General features: G+C 49.1%; 1 protein-coding gene across 2 annotated transcripts in view; it reads left to right on the forward strand.

Moving 5' to 3' along the window:
• The first annotated feature begins 1,695 nt into the window (after positions 1–1,695).
• SLC9A7 (solute carrier family 9 member A7) overlaps positions 1,696–21,793 on the forward strand; it is a 118,178-nt gene continuing 98,080 nt past the window's right edge. The window contains exon 1 of one of the 2 annotated variants that reach the window (XM_073664465.1): positions 1,696–2,159. In XM_073664465.1, the coding sequence (XP_073520566.1) occupies positions 1,931–2,159 (229 nt within the window). In that variant the 5' untranslated portion in view covers positions 1,696–1,930. The remainder of the gene's footprint in view (positions 2,160–21,793) is intronic. The other variant, XM_073664472.1, reaches the window with a different exon arrangement.

Consider the following 21,793-nt stretch of genomic DNA (forward strand, 5'->3'; position numbering starts at 1 on the left):
AATCTTCCTCACATTTCACCATGGTTAGCTGCCCCTGGCACTATCTTCCTCACGTTTCATCATGGTTAGCAGCCCCTGGCATAATCTTCACATTTCACCATGGTTAGCTGCCCCTGGCACAATCTTCCTCACATTTCACCATGGTTAGCTGCCCCTGGCATAATCTTCTTCACATTTCACCATGCTTAGTTTCTCCTGGCAAAATCTTCCTCACATTTCACCATGGTTAGCTACCCCTGGCACAATCTTCCTCACAGTTCACCATGGTTAGCTGCCCCTGGCACAATCTTCTTCACATTTCACCATGGTCAGTTTCCCTGGCACAATCTTCTTCACATTTCACCATGGTTAGTTGCCCCTGGCACAATCTTCCTCACATTTCACCATGGTCAGCTTCCCTGGCACAATCTTCCTCACATTTCACCATGGTCAGCTTCCCTGGCACAATCTTCCTCACATTTCACCATGGTCAGTTTCCCCTGGCACAATCTTCCTCACATTTCACCATAGCTAGCTACCCCTGGCACAATCTTCCTCACATTTCACCATGGTCAGCTTCCCTGGCACAATCTTCCTCACATTTCACCATGGTCAGTTTCCCCTGGCACAATCTTCCTCACATTTCACCATGGTCAGTTTCCCTGGCACAATCTTCCTTACATTTCACCACGGTCAGCTTTGCCTGGCACAATCTTCCTCACATTTCACCATGGCTAGCTGCCCCTGGCACCATCTTCCTCACATTTCACCATGGTCAGCTTCCCTGGGACAATCTTCCTCCGATTTCACCATGGTTAGCTGCCCCTGGCACTATCTCCCTCACATTTCACCATGGTTAGCTTCCCCTGGCACCATCTTCCTCACATTTCACCATGGTTAGCTTCCCTGGCACAATCTTCCTCATATTTGACCATGGTCAGCTGCCCCTGGCACAATCTTCCTCACATTTCACCATGGTTAGCTACCCCTGGCATAACCTTCTTCACATTTCACCATGCTTATCTTCTCCTGGCACAATCTTCCTCACATTTCATCATGGTTAGCTTCTCCTGGCACAATCTTCCTCACATTTCACCATGGTTAGTTTCTCCTGGCACAATCTTCCTCACATTTCATCATGGTTAGCTACCCCTGCCACAATCTTCCTCACATTTCACCATGGTGTTAGCTGCCCCTGGTACAATCTTCTTCACATTTCACCATGGTCAGCTTCTCCAGGCACAATCTTCCTCACATTTCACCATGGTTAGTTGCCCCTGGCACAATCTTCCTCACATTTCACCATGGCCAGCTTCCCTGGCACAATCTTCCTCACATTTCACCACGGTCAGCTTTGCCTGGCACAATCTTCCTCACATTTCACCATGGCTAGCTGCCCCTGGCACAATCTTCCTCACATTTCACCATGGTTAGCTTCCCTGGCACAATCTTCCTCACATTTCACCATGGTTAGCTTCCCTGGCACAATCTTCCTCACATTTCACCATGGTTAGCTTCCCTGGCACCATCTTCCTCACATTTCAATCTGGCTAGCTGTCCCTGGCACAATCTTCCTTCTCTACCACAGTGCAGACTTTATGTGTATTATCTGCCAGTTGTGCCCAGCTCTCCCATATACACATTACCATTGTGCCCTTCAATGTGATCGAGCAGAGCTATTAATAACAGAAGGGTCAGGCCTTGCCCTCCCAGGGGCGGGTCTGAGGGCTGAGCTCAGCAGGTTGTGCTGCTGCTGTGTAATGCAGCGCTGCATTAATCGCTATGGTCTTGCAGAGGGGATTCTGCGCACTGGAGACTCTGCTGATTGTCACCGGGAGGAGGCGGAGGATGAGCCGTGCGTGTGAGCGGTGCTGAGCAGCCGGCGTGGGCTCTGCCGCTGCTGACAAGCAGGGAAGCCACAGTATTAGGGAGGCAGCAGCTCTGCTCCACCATGCACAGGCTCCTGTACCTGCTCATCCCCTGGATCCCCTGGACACAGGCTGAGGACAGCGCCATGGAGGAGATCGCTACAGAGAAGGAGGCAGAGGAGAGCCACAGGCAGGACAGTGTGAGCCTGCTGACATTCATCCTGCTGCTCACCCTCACCATCCTCACCATCTGGCTCTTTAAGCACCGTCGGGCACGCTTCCTGCATGAGACTGGCCTGGCCATGATATACGGTGAGGCAGACAATCACTCCAGCTGGGTATACATACTTCTGTACATACTGTGCGGTTTATCAGTAGTGTCTCCATTCCTAGCAGTGCTTCCAGGTGGGCCCCATGCACTGGGCAGCAGCAGTCACTATGCAGGGCTGCCATGCTGTGATACCAGGGGAGTGGTGCCACCTTGGACCAGTCCCTATGTTACCAGCATATTCTATGTGTGAGGTTGGCGAGATCAGTTACTTTGTGACATAGTTTAGGTCTCCATATGCAGAACCTATATTATTTGTATTGAGCACATATTACTCATCGTCTTCCCGGTAATTATAATCAGGACAGATCCTCATTTTATAACGTAATTCAATGCCAGGGCCGCTCTGGGCCAAATTAGCTTTTGGTTTTGTCACTTTGTCTTATCCGTAGAAGCAGATGGCTCCATTGGTAAATCTCTAGCACGTCATCCATTCATTCTCCTAACTAGTTCTTTTTCCTCTTCCAAGATGACCCCTTTAATCATTTGACACCATACAACTGCAGTAAGATTTCAGTCTTGTTTGCCTTTTATATTTGTGGCAGCAATTTGTTACAAGGGATAGCGCTTCATTTACTCCTGCACTACAGGGCGAGTGGCCTTCTTACAGAGAAGGGGGTCAGAACATGAGCTCCTGTTAAACGTCACAGATGTTCCTATTTGCTCCTCTGGTTCTAAATATTTAATATTGTATCTGGTTTCATTTGTGTTCTTTTTTTCATGAAAGTGGTTTCCCTTGAACAATCAGGACAAGAAGCGTTCTGAAATTTGATCTGACCTGACACTGTTTGATAGTATCATAAATTCTAAGGAAGCTCACCAGAAATGAGTATGCCGAGATTAAACGGTGCGTCTTGTGACCTGTAAATCTCCTTTTTAGTTTCATGATTTTTTTTTTATATCAAATGAGGGGATGTGCATGTTAAAAAATGACACATCTGAACATGGTTGTTTCTGCACATTGATTTTTACAAATGTCATTCAGCTGTGTAGAGCAGTAGCACATTTCTTAACATTAGGCGTATTAACACATTATAAACCCAAAAATCTCGGTAACCTTTAGGGGGTGCAGTGAAAGGTGCTTTCTCTCATTAAAGTTGCTCAATGTTCTTATAATTTTTATTCTATACAAGATGTAAATAGTAGTAGAGTTTTCATTCCGGTCCTTCTGACCCTTCTAACATGAGTTTTCTGTGAGTTTTTGACGCTGCGTATTTTTGAAAAAAATGCAGGTAACCTATGTTATTTAATGGGTGCAGAAAATATGCAACATAGAAAGCTCATCGTGGGAACTTAGCCTAAGAGGTCTCTCTGATACCAAAACATAGAGACTCGTGGCCCACCCTAAAGATGCTGTAAGAATTTCAGTGACAGAGCGCAGCCATTTGGGACTATGGAATAACCGGAACGGATCAGATAACAATCTAATAAAGAGAATGGTAAGGAAACTGACTCCGTTACTATTAAAATTGCACATGATGTAATCATAAAGGATTCAACTTTAAAATTAAAAACAAACCTGTCCAAAAAAGTGAATCTAACAATCAGATATAAAATACTGAATACCGTAATTAAAGGTGAAAAAGAGATTAAGTATCAATCTTTGGAAAAGGCTTTGGATGGCATTGAAACACAAAACTAGAAGCTGGACAGTATTTCATCCACGTGTACTTATTGGAAAAATGGCCAGTGCTGAAGGACCTTATAATAGCGGTGTGTGGGCAAGTGTGGCAGGGACTACTGTGCCAAAGGGTAAAGAAATGAAGAGCAAGCATCCCCATACCATGTGTCCAAATTCCATACAGGAAAGCTCCAAAACGCAAAAGACCTGTTAACTCGGTTTTAAGTTTTCTTTTGAGCTTGCATGTTGAAAGGTATTCATTTCCTAAATTGGCAATGTACAGGAATACATATGTGGCCTTGCCTACCCTTCCAAGTGGACAAGATAAGCTGAGATGAGTGACGGGAGATGGCCAGCTTTGCATAAAAAATACTATAGGCTGGATTCACACAGCCTAATATGAGGCTGTCGAGTTCGGGTCAGGAGCTCTGTAGTTAAACCGCAAAATATGGATGTGTAAATGTGGCCATATCACACCACTTGTGTTTTAATATTCCAAGAAAAAAAGTAAAGGTAAGGGAAGACATCTGTTCAGTTGCATCAGTTTGTGTAAGGGAAGAGTCAGACGGGCATATAACTCTGAAAATGATCGCAACGCTCGGACTGGCCATTGGCTCTCCCGGCCCAAGTATGACAGCATGTATTTCTATGCTGCTGTCACTCTCACATCGGGAGAGCCACCAGCTAGTCCGAGTATTGTATTGTGATCCTCGCCTGTTATACCGCTTTTTGTCTATTTAAAGGGAATGTGTCACCACCTGGGCGATATCAGGCCTCTACTATGGCCATACAGGGTATAGAAAAGTAAATCTATACTTACCTGTATGGCCCATAGAAGAGGTCTGATTGCAGAGAAATCTTGTTTTAAAGTTTGTTTTCCACAGTCTTGCCGTCCAGGGGATGCCAAGCAGACCCCTCCTATCTGCTTACTATTCCCCTAAATCGTCGCCTCTGTGCTCAATTACCATATTCCCCCCCCCCCCCTCCCCTGCACGTTACAGGGCCCTGTGATGTGCCCTGCTCTGCCTCCCCTCCTGCGCATACGCAAAGCGCCGCTCCCATGGAGCACGCTTTGTTTCCCTCCGGCCCCGTTTGACTGCGTACTGCGCCGCAGCCTTGTATTGCGCAAGCGGCGGTGAGTCACTGAGACTTCCGCTCCGCTGGCGGCATGCAGCCAAACGGGGCCGGAGGGAAACAAAGCGCGCTTCATGGGAGCGGCGCTTTGCGTGGGAGGGGAGGCAGAGCAGGGCATGTCACAAGGCCTGTCACAGGGCCCTGTGACGTGCAGGGGAGGGGGGGAATATGGTAATTGAGTACAGAGGCAGTGATTTAGGGGAATAGTAAGCAGATAGGAGGGGTTTGCTTGGCGTCCCCTGGACGCCAAGCCTGTGGAAAACAGACTTTATAAAACCAGATTACCAGAAAACCCGATCTGTGGACGAGCACACTGAGCCATTCACGTCTGCAATTTGCAATGTAACAGGTCTGGATTTTCATACAGCCATCTGAACCCAGCCTAAAAGTTTACATGTATACAAACTACTAGAGCCGCACTAATGTTCTCATTTCAGAAGTCCTTCCCCAGTACAGACTGCAGTCTGTTCTGGATCAATGGACAGGTATGAGACCAGACTCATCCATTATCGGCCGCCATTGAATAAAACTGGGCATGTTGGTGTGCATTTGCTAATTTCTGATGCCATGTGCAGTTCTACTGGAGGACTGATCCGGTCATATTCCAGACCAGAGTGTCGTACCGTAAGGGGGCGGCATCTTACAAATTAGGAAATTTGGTGCATACTAGTAATTACATTATGTTTTTATCTGGAGCAGATGGATTTTGATATATAGCCAATCTCTTTAAGAATAATTTCCACATTAAAATTCAGTATAGATCAATGCTGTTCAATTATATTGACATATTTAATATCAGTGTGCTTTGGATGTGGAGTGCTGTATTTCATGCAGTGTGGCAAAACAAAAAAAATTGCAGTAGTTTTACCAGCAAAACTGCCCAGGCATTAATAATATGAAAAATCCTTGCCAAGGTGTGGTAAAACTGCATGTCAGGGCTGGCCCTGCTACGTGCACATTAACCCTAAATATAAGTCAATACTGATTACATTTTGCATTCAGATTAAGCATTTATATTGGTAGATTATAAATGGAGGTACAATTAAAACAATGTGATTCTCTTCCAATTGTGCAACCAATCCATCATATGCAGTCTTTTTTTTTAATGCATACAATGTAGTATAGTAGAGGAGAGTTACTATTACCGCTCGTTTCACAATTCTCCTGATCACCCAAGAAATGAGCAAAACACTAATTCGTCAAGTGAAATGAACTTTTTGGGTGCCCAAAGATAATAGTTTTCGTCCTGTGTAAACAGGGCCTGCGCTACCGAAAACAAAGGCAGCCTATGTGCACTGAATGATCTATTACTGATTTCTCATTGTAGTCTGCTGTGTAAACAGGCTATGAAACCCCAACCTATCATCAAACAGGTATGTAGCTGATCGGCCGTTTAGTGGAGAGAGCCCTCTAGTATAAACATACCTTTATAAATACCTGTTTCACATATAGTTAATTTATTACTTATAAAATCTACACTCCCCCCTCCTTTTATTTAACAGTAAAATACATGCAAGTCACTCCTATTTTCTCAAGACCCACTATAAACCATTTAGGAGTTAACAACTTTGGACTCTTCCACGGAGATAACAGTACATAAGTTGTTGCAGTTCTCCATACTGCCAGGTCTGCTATACACAAGTAGATCTATCATAAGCGTTGCTGCCCACAGTACCTGCCCTCGGGTTCTAGTGGCACATATGGCCCTGCCGGTATATAGCAGTTGGTACCTACCAAAGTGGTCCAAGGATGGACAACTGCTAACTGTTCTTGAGCACCCAAGGCTCAATGATTCTCATGGGAAGTGAAGACTGCCCACACAAGATACCTACTGTAGCACAAATTTCTGAAATGGGTAATCTGAAATTGGTAATGCTGATTATGATAGAAAGATGTTGCATATGTTGGTGAGGCAGAGTGCAGTGCTGAACTTTGTCCACCATCGAAAGCCTCTAGAATGGGCACTTCAGCATCAGAACTAGGTCATGGAATTGTAGTAGAAGGTGGCCTTGGCTGATGTATTACATTTTTTCTTTTCATCTGGTTGGTGAACTGGAAAAACTAGTACGACCCATGGAGGCTCCACCTTGCAATTTACATGACTTGGAGCCCATTCCTTGATGACATGTAAATGAGAAAAACACATTGCTGACATTGTATGTAACCTGTCAGCTGACTGGTGTTGCCTGAAGCATGGGCAGCATGAGTGGGAGACCGTTATTGTAGCCATGTATATTTCACATGCAAATGCTAAGGTGTTTCAGAGAAAGCATACTTTGGAACAGCGGGCGAGTAACATATGACTAGTCTAAGAGGCCAGTCCCTGTCGTCTTCTTTTTTTTAAAATTTTCTTGCTGAAATGTTAACCCTCGTTACATCTTCATCATCCTGGTTGATGGCAGCAGATATTTTTCAAGAATATCTCAGTACATTTGTCCATTCATCCTTCCTTTAACCCATATGAAGTTTGCCGGTGCCGCATGCTGAAAAACAGCCCCACGTCATGATCTTTGGAGTTTTTGGGGTGATATGCAGTGCCTGTTGGCCTCCAAACATGGTCCTTGGCTCTTGGACAACTCTTCTGATAATTCATTCCACTCCTCTTTCTGAGATCTTGCGGCGAGCACCTGGTTATGGCCGGTTTATGGTGAAATTATGTTCTTTCCACTTCCGGATTATGGCCCCAACAGTGTGACTCACCCCCTGGGCCAGTGCTGTAGTGCGGCGCGCGGGGGATACCCGGAGCCGGATCTGATGGGGGTAGTAGTCTTCGTGTGGCGGTGACCCGGTCCGCGCCCAGGGTGGTCAAACTAAGTGGCAGTTATTGGTATGATGGTATTAGTGTCCGACTACGCCACCCGTTGAATGCGGTTATGAAACCGCCGCTGCAGGGCAGACCGCTGAGGCCGGTGGTATAGGTGTGCAGCAATGTTGATATAACCCCCAACGGGAGAGGTATGGCCTCAGGGCAGCGGATGTGGGTGATGTTGGGAGTGATGGTGTGGATGTCCCAGCACTAACGGTGCGACAAGGAAGCACGGAGACGCGAGGGTACAGTTCAGGGCCTTTACTGATGGTACAAGGCAAATTCCCCCGGGAGTACTGGCTAGTAGTTGGGGCCTGGTTAGTCTGCGAGTAAGCCGGAGTTCACCTGGCCAGGTGGAGTTGTAGGCCTTCCCGTTAGTCTGTACCCTTCCTGGCTACCCTGCTTTCAGCGGTTACAAGTAGCCCACGTCCCTGGGTATACCGTGTGGTGCTCACCCGTATGGCTGGTGACCTGGGGCCTCCTGTTAGCCTCCGCTCCGGGATGGCGGTGCTGGTCCCTTCGTTGTGACTGAGCCTCTGGGCTTTTATGGCCAGAGGACCTGGAATCCCCTGCCGGATGGATTCTGCTGCAGGGTATATCTTAGTCCCCACAGCCTCGGACTCCTATGTCCGGTTTTAGTACCTTCTCCCAGGGCGAGCTCTGCACAGCTCCAGCCCCTGGCGCTTCTCCTTGGCTCCTACAGAGCTCCTGATGTCTCTCTGTCCCTGTTTCTGCGTGTCCAGACCAGACTCCGTCTCTGTCTGGAACTCCTCTCTCTAACCCTGCCTCAGCCCCAGTTTATGTAGGGGAAGTTCTTCCCCTCCCAGGACTGGGCAGGAGGTGTGGCATGCTTAGGATTCCTGCCCAGGAGACCTCCCACCTGCTCACAGACGTAATACTGCTATTACTGTGGAAACCAGACCCCTGGGGTGCCACATTCCCCCCTAGTGAAATTTAGTACTCCCGGACTAAACATAACAGGGTATAAACAATAACAATTAAATACATGAGATGGTCACGGCGTGTCCGTAACCGGGAAGCAATAAGGGTGTCCATTTCACCAAAGAACAGGGAGCCGTAACCAGGTAGGGGTCTGTCCTGCCCCGAGTCTTCAACAGTCTTTAGTCCATTCCTGGGTTACGCTCCAAACATATTTACAACAGAGTTCCGGTTACTCACTGTCCATAACCTGTCAGTCCATATAAAGAAATCTGTAACTGAAAAACATAATTAGCAATGGCTACAACAAAACAGGTAAACATAAAATAGTTAAAGCAACTAGCCAACTTAGATTCTCCAACGTACGGGCATCTGGCCTCTGGTAACCCTAGTGGACCTACGGAGCTCACTAACTGGTCCTGCACTACAGGGTGTAGGAGGTGTTATGGGCAGGCTGGGCAGCTTTCTGCGCACTCTTTCGCTCACTAGGGGCACGGCAGGCTCACTACTAGCAGAGGGTTGATCCGCCTGTACTGCTGGCGTGGACTCTTCTGCCTCTTGGGCCGGCTGCTCTTCCAGCTCTACTGGTTCCTCTGTAGGCACTTGCGGGGCTGGCTGGAGAAAGGTGAGGACGGGTACCACGACAGCACCGTTTACTTGTGTCCAAGACCGGGGGAAGTCTCCGAGTACAGTCCTGATCATTTCTTCCCTTTCCTCTGCGGGTCGAGGGTTTTCTTGATCTTCTTCTTCAGGGTTTTGCAGCTGTTCGGGACACTTCTTCAGGTGGTCTCTGGAGACAACGGCTGTGGTTTCTCCTCCATCCTTACTGATCACGCAAATCTTTGGGTTCTCATGGCTTGATGGCAGTACGGTGTACGGGTCCTTCTCCCACTGGTCGTCCAACTTGTGGAGCCATCTTTTCCTCTTCAAGACCTGCTCTCCAGGTACCAGGGGAACAGCGGGAGCATACTGATTATAAGCCCTCTCTTGCCTTTCTCTAGCTTGAGACAGACTTCGCTCCACGCTCTCCTGCACTTTCCGATACTGCTGCTGCCGTTCTGTATCCCAGTCTGCCTCTGGCGAGGTGTCCTCGGGCGTCAGGACTCCCATATCCAGGTCGATAGGCAGCTTACCAGGCCTCGCTCTCATTAGGTAAGCCGGGGTACAGTTGGTAGAACCTACAGGGATGTGGTTGTATAGGTCCACCAGATCAGGCAGCTTCTCAGGCCACAGACTGCGTTCTTCCAGGGGCAATGTTTTCAGGAGGTCTATCACCACCTGGTTCATCTTCTCGCAGAGTCCATTAGTTTGTGGGTGATAGGGCGTTGTTCTTATCTTCGTGCAGCCATACAGGTTGCAGAACTCCTGGAAGACTTCCGCTTCGAAGGCTGGCCCTTGGTCTGTCAGCACTTGGTCCGGGTACCCGTGTGGACGGCAGAAGTGCTGCTGGAAGGCTCTAGCTGCTGTTTGAGCCGTTAAGTCCTTGACCGGGACCACCACCAGGAACCGGGAGTAATGATCTACGATTGTGAGGGCGTAGACATACCCAGATCTGCTTGGAGCCAGTTTCACATGGTCCAGGGCTACCAGTTCCAGTGGCTGTCGGGTGATGATGGGCTGCAAGGGAGTCTTCTGGCTGGCACGGTCCTTCCTTCTTAGGTGGCACGGTCCACAGTCTCTGCACCACCTCTCGATGGCTCCTCTCATGCCTACCCAGTAGAACCGCTCACGCAATAAGAACTCCAGCTTCTTCCACCCGAAATGTCCTGCTCCGTTGTGATACGCCTCCAGAATCATAGCCGCGTCTCGTCTGGGGACCACTACCTGCCAGGTCAACTCATGTGTTCGAGAGTTAACCATTCTCCGGCACAACTTCTCCCTGTAGAGGAACAGCCTACTTTTCTCCTTCCACAGTTGCTTAGTCTCTTCTGGGGCGTCTGGGTCCAGACTGGCATCGGCTTGGGTCAGCATTTCCTTCACCAGACGGACTGCAGGATCACTGTCTTGCGTCTCCGCCCAGTTGTAGTGGGGCAAGGGATTGAACGTCGCGGAGCGTCTGTCCTTCACACGGTGGGAATACAGGGTAATCCCATGACGGTGGAACGCAGGGAGCTCAACTTCTTCCAGATCTTCTGGATCTTCCCCTACGTCCGGTAAGTTCGGCATTCTAGACAGGGCATCCGCGTTGGCATTTGAGCGTCCTGCCCGGTATTTGATGGTGAATTCAAAGTTGGACAGGCGAGCCATCCATCTCTGTTCCAGAGCACCGAGCCTTGCAGTGTCCAGGTGTGTCAACGGGTTGTTATCCGTGTACACGATAAATTTGGAGGAGGCAAGGTAATGCTTGAAACGTTCGGTCACTGCCCACACTACTGCCAGGAACTCCAGCTTGAATGAGCTATAATTCTCAGGGTTCCTCTCGGTGGGTCGTAGCTTTCGGCTAGCGTAAGCGATTACTCGTTCTTTTCCTTGCTGGATCTGGGACAGCACGGCTCCTAGCCCGATGTTACTTGCGTCCGTGTGGAGGATAAAGGGCTGGCTGTAGTCTGGATATGCCAGGATTTCATCCCCCGTGAGGGCCATCTTCAGCTGGCAAAAGGACTCCTCTTCCAGCTTTTCCCACCTGAAGGGCGGCTTCTGGTTTTTGGCTTTTCGAGATTGACCTATCAGGAGGTCCTGCATAGGGGCTGCCATTTTGGTGAACCCGGGAATGAATCTTTGGTAGTAGCCTACCAACCCGAGGAACTGCCGCACTTCCTTTATGCTGGAGGGTCTTGGCCAGTCCTTAATCACGGTGATCTTATCAGGATCAGGAGCCACTCCGTCAGCACTCACCACGTGTCCCAGGTATTGCACCTTTGGTTTCAGGAGGTGACACTTGGAGGGTTTCACCTTTAGGCCGTAGTTTGCTAGAGCTTCGAACACTTCTGCCAGGTGTTTCAGGTGGTCCTCGTAGGTCTTGGAATAGACGATGACATCGTCCAGGTATAACAGGACCGTCTCGAAGTTCCGGTGTCCCAGACAGCATTCCATCAACCGTTGGAAGGTTCCTGGTGCGTTGCAGAGCCCGAACGGCATGCAGTTAAATTCTCTGAGACCCATCGGGGTGGTGAATGCGGTCTTCTCCCGGTCTGCCTCTGCTACAGGAACTTGCCAGTACCCGCTAGTGAGATCCAAAGTAGAGAAGAAGTTAGCAGATTTTAATGCAGCTAAGGACTCTTCTATCCTTGGTAACGGGTACGCATCTTTGTGTGTGATACGGTTGACCTTCCTGTAGTCTACACACATTCTCATAGTGTTGTCCTTCTTTTTCACTAAGACTAGTGGAGCTGCCCAGGGGCTACAGCTGTCCCTGATTACCCCAGCCTCCTTCATGTCTCTAAGCATCCCCTTGGCGTGTTGGTAGTGTGCAGGGGGTACGGGTCGGTATCTCTCCTTTATGGGAGGATGGTCTCCCGTGGGGATGTGGTGTTCTACCCCCTTTACTCGCCCGAAGTCTAACGGGTGTTTACTAAACACTCTCTCGTACTCTTGAACCACCCGATAGACTCCTTGTTTCTGGTGTGAGGGAGTGGATTCGGTACCCAGATGTAGTTGCTGACACCAGTCCCCCACTGGTTTCTTAGAGCCGTTACCTTCCTCTGGTTGAGATGGAGGCAAGGGTTCCACGGCCTGTACAGAATTCTGGTTTATGGTGAACAATTTAGCTAGCGTGGCATACCGGGGCAGGTGTACTTCTCTCTCACCGATATTTATGATGCGAACGGGCACCCTCCCATGGCGTACATCGACCACCCCCCGTGCTGTCAAAATGGTGGGCCTACTGTCTGAGTAGACGGGTTCTACCATTGCTTGGTAGTCTCTACCTCTTAGACCAATAGCTGCCCGGCACCAAATCATCATTTCACTTTTCGGGGGCATGGCAATAGGGAACGGGTCACACATTCTCACGCTACCTATCTCACCACCAGATAGTTCCAGCTGTTGCCGCTTCATCAGTGCCCGGATCTCTTTTTGGAGCACACGCTGCTGGCCGGAACTGGCGTTCTTGGCAACCTGCTGTAAAATGAGAATCACCTCTGCAAGACAATTTTCAATTACATTGGTTCCCAGGGTGATTCTAGGGTGACTCTCATGACGGTCTATGTCCACTATAATCAGTCCTTGTGCCGCCAGTTCGACTTTACCGATTTTAATGGTCACCTCCTTGAATCCCACCTGCGGCACGGGCTGACCATTGCTGGCGATGATACTCAGGTCGTCGTCTGGGTAGCGGGTTATGTCCGAATCATTCCAGTACTGCTTGAAGAGCACGTACGGGATGGTGGTGACCTGTGACCCAATGTCTAGTAGGGCACTCATAGGAATGCCATCCAGTACCACAGGCAAGATTGGACGTCCCCCTACGTATTTATCACGCCAGTTTGATGGGCCTGATGGTCTTATGCCTGGGGGTTGGCCCTCTACCCCAGGTTGTGCCCGTTTAAATGACAGTACCTTGCCACATGTCCGGGTTGATTGCAGCGGCGGCAAATAGGTCGTCCGTCCTCGTTGTATCGATCGCTGGGTCTTCCTCTGGCCGGTGGGGTCCTCCTTGGTCGGCGCCACGGGATGTCCTCCGGTCCGGATGCCAGCTCGATCTTCCCTGCAGTAGAAACCTGTAAAGACTGCACAGTTCGGGTTAGCGCGGCAACGCTTTTAGTTAGCTCTTGGACCTGATGGTGCAGGTCTGTATCTGGGTCATTGTTTAAAGCCTGCGCATCAGCTCCCACAGGCCCTGCAGACAAGGGCGCCGTCTCCTGGTAATAAGTGATAGCAGGGCGCCTGTGGGTCACAGCGCCACCTGGTGCCGGTTCTCGGAGCACCCGGATGGCTCTGTCCTTGAACTGTGCAAAGTCCAGGTCAGGGTCCTGTAAGGCCATTGCCCGCAACTGGGTTCGGTGGGCATTGCACAGTAGACCCTCAATGAATTGTTCAGTCAACAGCTTATCTTCATTTCCCATGCTGTCAGGGTCTGCCTGCTTAATGGCTCTCAGGGCCTCTTGTAGGTTTAGAGCATAGTCTCTTATACTCTCATGTGCCCGTTGTTTGCACCCATAAAATCTTAGTTTTATTTCGGCTGAGGTGCGGGTGTCAAATGTGTCTTTCAGCCGGGTTAGTATGTCTCTGACAGTCCTCTTCCTCCCAGGTGGCCAGGACTTTACCTCCCTTTGGGCTGCCCCGATTAATTGGGCCACCAGGATGCTCACTTTTTGCGCCTCCGTGAGGGGATACACCTGGAAGAGGCTATCCAGCCTTTCTCTGAAGTCATTTAGGGTATGTGACTCCCCTGAGTACTGGGGTAGCCAGGCTGCCCCCGGGATATAGGGCATGGTGAAAGGCATGACCACAGCAGCGGTGGCGCTGGCGGCGGCTGTGGCGGTGAAGCTCTCCTCCGTATCCGACATCCTCCTCCCCCCTAGTGGACCGTGGCCTACCTTGCGATGATCCTCTTCCGTAGGCCGCGGCTCCACAGTCGATCGTCAGGGTTGAAGACCTTCCGTCGCGCTCCTGTGACGTCGGCGTCCGCTGGGCTCCTTCCAGGACCTTACGCAACGTCCGGACGTGAGGCGGGGCTTCAGTTCTCGCGGGCTTTCGGAGTCCACGCCCCTCTTCTTCCCGCGCGGCGCCCTCAAGATGGCGTCCGATGGCGGGAAAACTCCACGGATGGCGGGAAGAAGGCAGAAGATGGCGTCGGATGGCGGGAATCGGCTCCAGATGGCGGAAAACGACTCCGGACGACGGGAAACTTCAGCACAGGTAAGTATAAAAGTCTCTTTTTTTTTTTTTTTTTTTTTTTTTTTTTTTTCAGGCACGCAGTACCCGGTGGTTGCGGGCACGTAATCCTGCCGACTACGCCAAAGTTGACTCAACCCCTGGGCCAGTGCTGTAGTGCGGCGCGCGTGCGCGCGGGGGATACCCGGAGCCGGATCCGATGGGGGTAGTAGTCTTCGTGTGGCGGTGACCCGGTCCGCGCCCAGGGTGGTCAAACTAAGTGGCAGTTATTGGTATGATGGTATTAGTGTCCGACTACGCCACCCGTTGAATGCGGTTATGAAACCGCCGCTGCAGGGCAGACCGCTGAGGCCGGTGGTATAGGTGTGCAGCAATGTTGATATAACCCCCAATGGGAGAGGTATGGCCTCAGGGCAGCGGATGTGGGTGATGTTGGGAGTGATGGTGTGGATGTCCCAGCACTAACGGTGCGACAAGGAAGCACGGAGACGCGAGGGTACAGTTCAGGGCCTTTACTGATGGTACAAGGCAAATTCCCCCGGGAGTACTGGCTAGTAGTTGGGGCCTGGTTAGTCTGCGAGTAAGCCGGAGTTCACCTGGCCAGGTGGAGTTGTAGGCCTTCCCGTTAGTCTGTACCCTTCCTGGCTACCCTGCTTTCAGCGGTTACAAGTAGCCCACGTCCCTGGGTATACCGTGTGGTGCTCACCCGTATGGCTGGTGACCTGGGGCCTCCTGTTAGCCTCCGCTCCGGGATGGCGGTGCTGGTCCCTTCGTTGTGACTGAGCCTCCGGGCTTTTATGGCCAGAGGACCTGGAATCCCCTGCCGGATGGATTCTGCTGCTGGGTATATCTTAGTCCCCACAGCCTCGGACTCCTGTGTCCGGTTTTAGTACCTTCTCCCAGGGCGAGCTCTGCACAGCTCCAGCCCCTGGCGCTTCTCCTTGGCTCCTACAGAGCTCCTGATGTCTCTCTGTCCCTGTTTCTGCGTGTCCAGACCAGACTCCGTCTCTGTCTGGAACTCCTCTCTCTAAGGCTATGTGCCCACGTTGCATTTATGAAGCAGAAAATTTCTGCTGCATAAATGCAAGTCCTCTCCCGGAAAAACGCATGCGGAATTCCGCACGCGTTTATCGCGCATTTTTCGCGCGTTTATCACGCGTTTTCCACATGCGGAATTGCCTTGCGTTTTTTATGCATTGGACAAAGGCAATTCCGCTTGCGGAAACGCAAAATTAAATGACATGCTGCGGATTTTTGAACGCGGCATAAACGCTGCGGAAAAATCCGCAGCATGTGCATAGAACTTGCGGAATCCCATTGCGGACCATGGGGTGCGGATATACATGCGTTTTTCAAGCGTTTACGCTGCAGAAATTCCGCAGCATATACGCTTGAAAAATGCTACGTGGGCACACAGCCTAACCCTGCCTCAGCCCCAGTTTATGTAGGGGAAGTTCTTCCCCTCCCAGGACTAGGCAGGAGGTGTGGTATGCTTAGGATTCCTGCCCAGGAGACCTCCCACCTGCTCACAGACGTAATACTGCTATTACTGTGGAAACCAGACCCCTGGGGTGCCACAAGTGCTCACTGGAACCTTCATTAGTTTAGAAGTTTTTAGGCTGCGTGCCCACTATGCGTTTTTCAAACGTTTTTGCCATGGAATTTCCGCAGCGAAAATGCTTAAAAAACGCTTGGTAATACGTGCCCCATGGTCCCCAATGATAATCTGCATGTACTGTGCACATGCTGCGGAAATTTCCGCTGCGGATTATCATTGCGGAAAAATCTGCATGTTTCCATTATTTTTGCGGAAACATGGCATAATTGCTGCCATTGACTTGCATTGAATCGCATAATATCCGCATGACTACATGTGCACATGCGGATATTAAGCGATATTAATTCAATGTGTAGATGGTACCCGGGTCTGGAGAAGAGGAGACTCTCCTCCAGACCTGGGTACCATAGTACCTGTTACAAAAAAAGAATTTAAAATAAAAAATAAACATTATACTCGCCTTCTGATGGCTCGCGGTCTTCTCTCCGGTACATCTTGGCTCCCCGGTGGCTCGCGATGGTGTAAAAGGACCTTCCATGACATCATTTAGTCATGTGACAGGTCACGCGACCGCTGACGTTGGCTTTCGCGTGACCTGTCACATGACTAAATGACGTCATGGAAGGTCCTTTTACACCACCGCAAGCCGCCCAAGACACCGGACGCACTGGAGATGGAGGCCGGGGGCCTTCGGAAGGTGAGTATAATGTTTCGTTTTTTTTTTACTTTTTTTATTCTTTTTTTAACTATTAACTTGGTCACACTATATAAATGCATGCCGGTTGCATGGATTTATATAGTGTGACCAAGTTGTCAAGCACTTTTCCAAGTGATGCTAAAATCGCTTGGAAAAGCGCTTGATAACCCGCATGCGAAAATGCATGCAAAAGTGCTTGACAAACGCTTCTATCTGGCAGGAAAAACGCATGTAAAATCTGCATGCGGTTTTCCTGCCAGAGAGATGCAGAAAAAATCAGGAACATTTATTCGTACTCCCATGACGGCACCACGAGAGAGAGGATCCGCCCATCAAGGACAGTAAACCTACAGGTTAAAAAGGGTGGCACCTCTCTCCCGCCCCAGTTTAGGTTTCCTGTCCTTGATGGGAGACCTATCAGGCTTACCTGCAGGATGAAGAAATGGTCTCTTGGCCCAGCTGGAGTAGACAGGGTGCCTGGAGCGGTGAAGTTCCTGCCCTAGTCGATCCTGACTCTGAAGACGCCACAGCAGGGCTCATTGGGGCACCTCCGTGCGCGTTGCGGTAAACGTGACATCCCCTCTTGGAGGTGGATGGTCCGCTATGTGTGGGACCGCATGCGGGCAACCCCCCCCCCCCCGCTAAACTATGCAAGAGATCCTGTGACGTGTTTCCGGTGCGCCGGGGGCTACACCGGAAGTGGGCGTAGTTCGCGCGTGGCCAGGAAGTATGGGGCCCCATGCGAGCGATGTGAGGACGCCGGAGCAGGACACGTTTCACCGGACAAGGGGCGTTCCGCCAGTGCTGCTGGGTGGCAGTGATCAGCCTACCTTAGGGGGAGGAGGACCCACCACACAGTTACCAGGTATGGCCAGTATTAAAAAGAACTGGCAGCATACAGAGGTGCTTCCCAGCCCATTGTTTTCTTTTGGTAACATGGGAGATACACAAGAGCAGCTATCACCTCAGCAAGAACAACTGCAGGAGCAGCCCTCTGGGGAGCCCTCACAACAAGCGGTGCAACGTCGTTCCCGGTCTGGGTCCTATCGTGCATCTAGGAAGTTCACCGCAAAAAGCAGGAAGGAAGGTCCTGTTGTTCGGCGTGATTTTCCGCCGGTTAAGAAGGATTCCTCTGCTTCTACGGTACCACATATTCCAAGGGGTAAGTGGAATCTTCGTGAAAGTTCAACTAATTCTTCTCCTACTTCTCTGTCTGTAATTTTTTTTTCAGAGCTAGAAATGTTCATTTAAATGAAAATATAAGGAATGTGCCCTATGCAGCAATCTGCTCCCTGATGCATATATTAAGAAATTGTGCCAACCTTTGTATTGACAAGGTAATGACGGAAGAAACCCCGGGGTTTTCCTTAGGTCTAAAAACTTAAATTAAAGAAGAAATAGGCAAGGCTTTGCGAGGAAATTCTGAGACCACGCATTCTCGTCAGGACCCTGGGCCAGGCTCAGACTCTGATATCTCAGACATTTCTTCCTCTTCCTTCTCTTCCTCTAATAGTGAGTCTGATAGACAATGTTTTCCTCTGCATGAGATTGATGCCTTGGTGAAAGCTGTCTAAACTACCATGGGCATTGTGGACACTAGACCAGAAAAGTCTTTGGAGGATGTAATGTTTGGGGGATTAGGTCAGAAAAAGAACAGATGTTTCCCCGTGAATACTAAGATTAAAGATCTCATTTATAGAGAGTGGCAAAAGCCAGACAGGAAGGGCAGCATCCCTCCCTCCTTCAAAAGGAGGTATCCGTTCGATGATGCCGCAAGCTCCTCTTGGTCAAAAGCACCAAGGCTATATGTTGCCATTTCTAAGGCATCAAAAAAGTCTTCTCTCCCCTTTGACGACATGGGAGCATTAAAAGACCCCCTGGACAGACGAGCAGATACCTTTTTGTAAGGTGCATGGGAGACAGCTGCAGGAGCCCTGAAACCAACAGTGGCAGCCACCTGCACATCCAGAGCCCTGATGGTCTGGCTGGAACAGCTAGACAACCAACTGAAAGAGGGTGTCTCCAGGAAGGAAATTATTTCTTCCCTCCCCCTTGTCCAGGGTGCAGCGTCCTTTCTTGCTGACACGTCTGCGGACTCAGTTAGACTGGCAGCAAAATCTTCAGCTCTGTCAAATGCTGCTCGGCATGTCCTATGGCTTAAATGCTGGCCTGGAGATGTACAAACGAAGTCGAGACTTTGTACAATTCCTTGTGAGGGGTAATATCTTTTCAGCCAAACCATGGATGAACTTTTGGAAAAAGCTGGAGATCCTAAGAAGGGGTTTCCGTCTGTTTCTCTACCCTCTTTTAAGAGATCATTTCGGAAAAAGAAGTTTGTCCGAAGAAGATTTTTTTAGAGAACAGGAGAAATTCGAAGAAAGAGGTCGCAAAGGTAGAGGCCTACTCTTTTTGGTTCTTCTTCCAAAGATGAGCAGAAGCCAGGGGGATGACAATCGGCCCAGGTGGGAGGGAGATAGTCATTGTTTTTCCCTGGGAACGTATTTCACATAGCAATTGGATTTTGAGCCTGATTAAATTTCAATTTGAAGCTCTTCCTTACAGAAGATTCGTGATTGTTCCCTCTAGTTCCTCCCCAGAGTGGCTGACTGCCCTCGTATCGGAGATTCAAGACCTAATAAAGAAAAACGTCCTGATTGAGGTTCCGAAAACAGAAGAGGGACACAGATTCTACTCTCCGCTCTTCCTGGTCCCCAAACTAGATGGGTGCTTCAGGACAATCATAAATTTAAGATCCTTAAATAGCTTTCTTAAAATAGACACCTTTAAAATGGAATCATTAAAATCGATAATAAAATTACTTTTCCCCCACTGTTATATGGTAGTCCTGGATCTTAAAGACGCTTATTACCATGTTCCCATTCATAAGGATTATCAAAAGTATTTAAGGGTGGCCATTGAAATAAGAGGGGTAGTTAAGCACTTCCAATATACCGCCCTTCCCTTTGGGTTGGCTATAGCCCCGAGAGTTTTTACCAAACTATAGTGGCAGAAGTTATGGCCCATCTAAGAGAAAAAGATATCTTAATAATCCCTTACCTTGATGATTTCCCGATAGTGGGGAACTCCTTTGTACAGTGCGAGGCCCACCTTCAGGTGACAATTTCTGTCCTTGAAGGCCCAGGTTGGTTTCTAAATCTGGAAAAATCTAGGATGACCCCACAATAAACTCAACAGTTCCTGGGGGTCATTTTAGATTCAGAAAGACAGTGTTGCCATTTATCAGAAGAAAAGATTGCAAAAATCCAGGGTTTAGTGAAACATTGTATGGATAGACCCTTTATGTCACTCCATAAAGCCATGTCATTATTAGGGACCCTGACCTCTAGTTTTACCGCGGTGCGTTGGTCCCAATTTCACTCAAGGGCTCTTTAAATGGGATTTATTATATAACGACTCAATTCTAGATGGACATCTAGACCGGGAGTTTACCTTGGCCCCTCGCTCCTTACAATCCCTTCGTTGGTTGTTGTTATACACTAATCTTTCTTGGGGAGTCCCTTGGGAATGTAAACCTACTGCAGTCTTGACTACAGATGCAAGTGCTACAGGTTGGGGAGCTCATTTTGAAGGTAACTTAATTCAGGGGATCTGGTCAGAGAATGAGGTACAGTTTTCCTCGAATGTTAAGGAACTTCTGGCAGTCGATTATGTGCTCAATGGGTTCCTTGTATATTTGCAGGGCCAGGATGTTCGTATACTCTCGGACAATGAAGTCTCAGTAGAATATATAAATCATCAAGGGGGAACCCGTTCAAAGGACTTAATGAGAGTAGCGGACAAACTTCTTCAGAAAGCTGAAGTTCATTTTCTCTCCCTTTCTGCTGTTCATCTAAGAGGAAAAGAAAACGTCAAAGCAGATTTTCTCAGCCGCATTTCCTAAAGGAAGGAGAATGGTCCTTGAACCCTCAGATATTTTCCAAGATTGTGGCAATGTGGGGTCTTCCAACAGTGGACTTGTTCGCGACAAAATCCAATCGGAAGGTGGCAACATTTTGTTCCCTAAACCCCAGAAAAAGGCCCCTGGCAGTGGACGCCTTCATGGTCCTCTGGGAGTTTCCTTTGGCATATGCATTCCCTCCCATGGTCCCGCTTCCGTCAGTCATAAGGAAAATCAGAGCAGACAAAGCCAGAATGATCCTTATATGCCCCTTTTGGCCCAAGAGGCCATGGTTCTCTTGTCTCCAGAGAATGTCGATATCGGACCCCGGGGTTCTTCCGGAGATTCTGGACCTTCTCACTCAGGGTCCGGTTTCCCATCCTCCAGCCTCAAATCTCCATTTAACGGCATGGAATTTGAAAGGGCACTATTACCCAGCAAAGGGTTTTCCACAAATGCAGAAAACCCGTCACTACCCGCATCTACGCTAGAACTTGGAGGAAGTTCCTGTCCCTTTCAAAGTCCAAACCAGACGATGGGGTTCCTATTGGGGAGATACTAGAATTTCTACAACGGGGTTTAGAACAGGGCCTTACTACTAGTACATTGAAAGTACAAGTTTAAGCTGGATCCCTACGATGTAACGGGGAACCTGATCCTGCGATCAGACCCGCTAAAGTCCTCGGCTAGTCTGAACGAAGACCTATAGATGTGAGGAAGGGATCCCTACAAGAACTAAGGACTGGGAGAAAGATGGACACCTCCTAGCAGAAATTGTAGCAGAAATAAGACACAAACAAACAACATAGAACATAGAGGTCCGAAGACCTAGCAAAACTGACTAAGAAAGGTAACAGAGCACCAAGCTAGCTCAAGAGTAGAAATTACAATGAAGTCCAGCAAGGCCAGGAGGACGGAGCCGGATTAAATAGGCAAAAAAGGTCATGTGACCAGCAAACTAGAAAAAAACTAACAGGAGAGTTCTAACAGTACCCCCTCTTCTAAGAGGATCCTCCGGATCCCCTAGGCCCGGGCTTATCAGGAAACCTCCTGTGAAACGCTCTGACAAGTCTGGAAGCAGAAACATCATCCGCCCTCACCTATGAGTTATCCTCGGGTCCGAAACCCTTCCAAGCGACGAGATACTGCAAACTCCCTCTATACCGTCTAGAATTTAGGATGTGGGAAAT

Source organism: Phyllobates terribilis, unplaced genomic scaffold, assembly GCF_046119375.1.
Source record: "Phyllobates terribilis strain yellow unplaced genomic scaffold, ASM4611937v1 Scaffold_2__4_contigs__length_985480577, whole genome shotgun sequence".
In the NCBI taxonomy this organism is placed as follows: Eukaryota; Metazoa; Chordata; class Amphibia; order Anura; family Dendrobatidae; genus Phyllobates; species Phyllobates terribilis.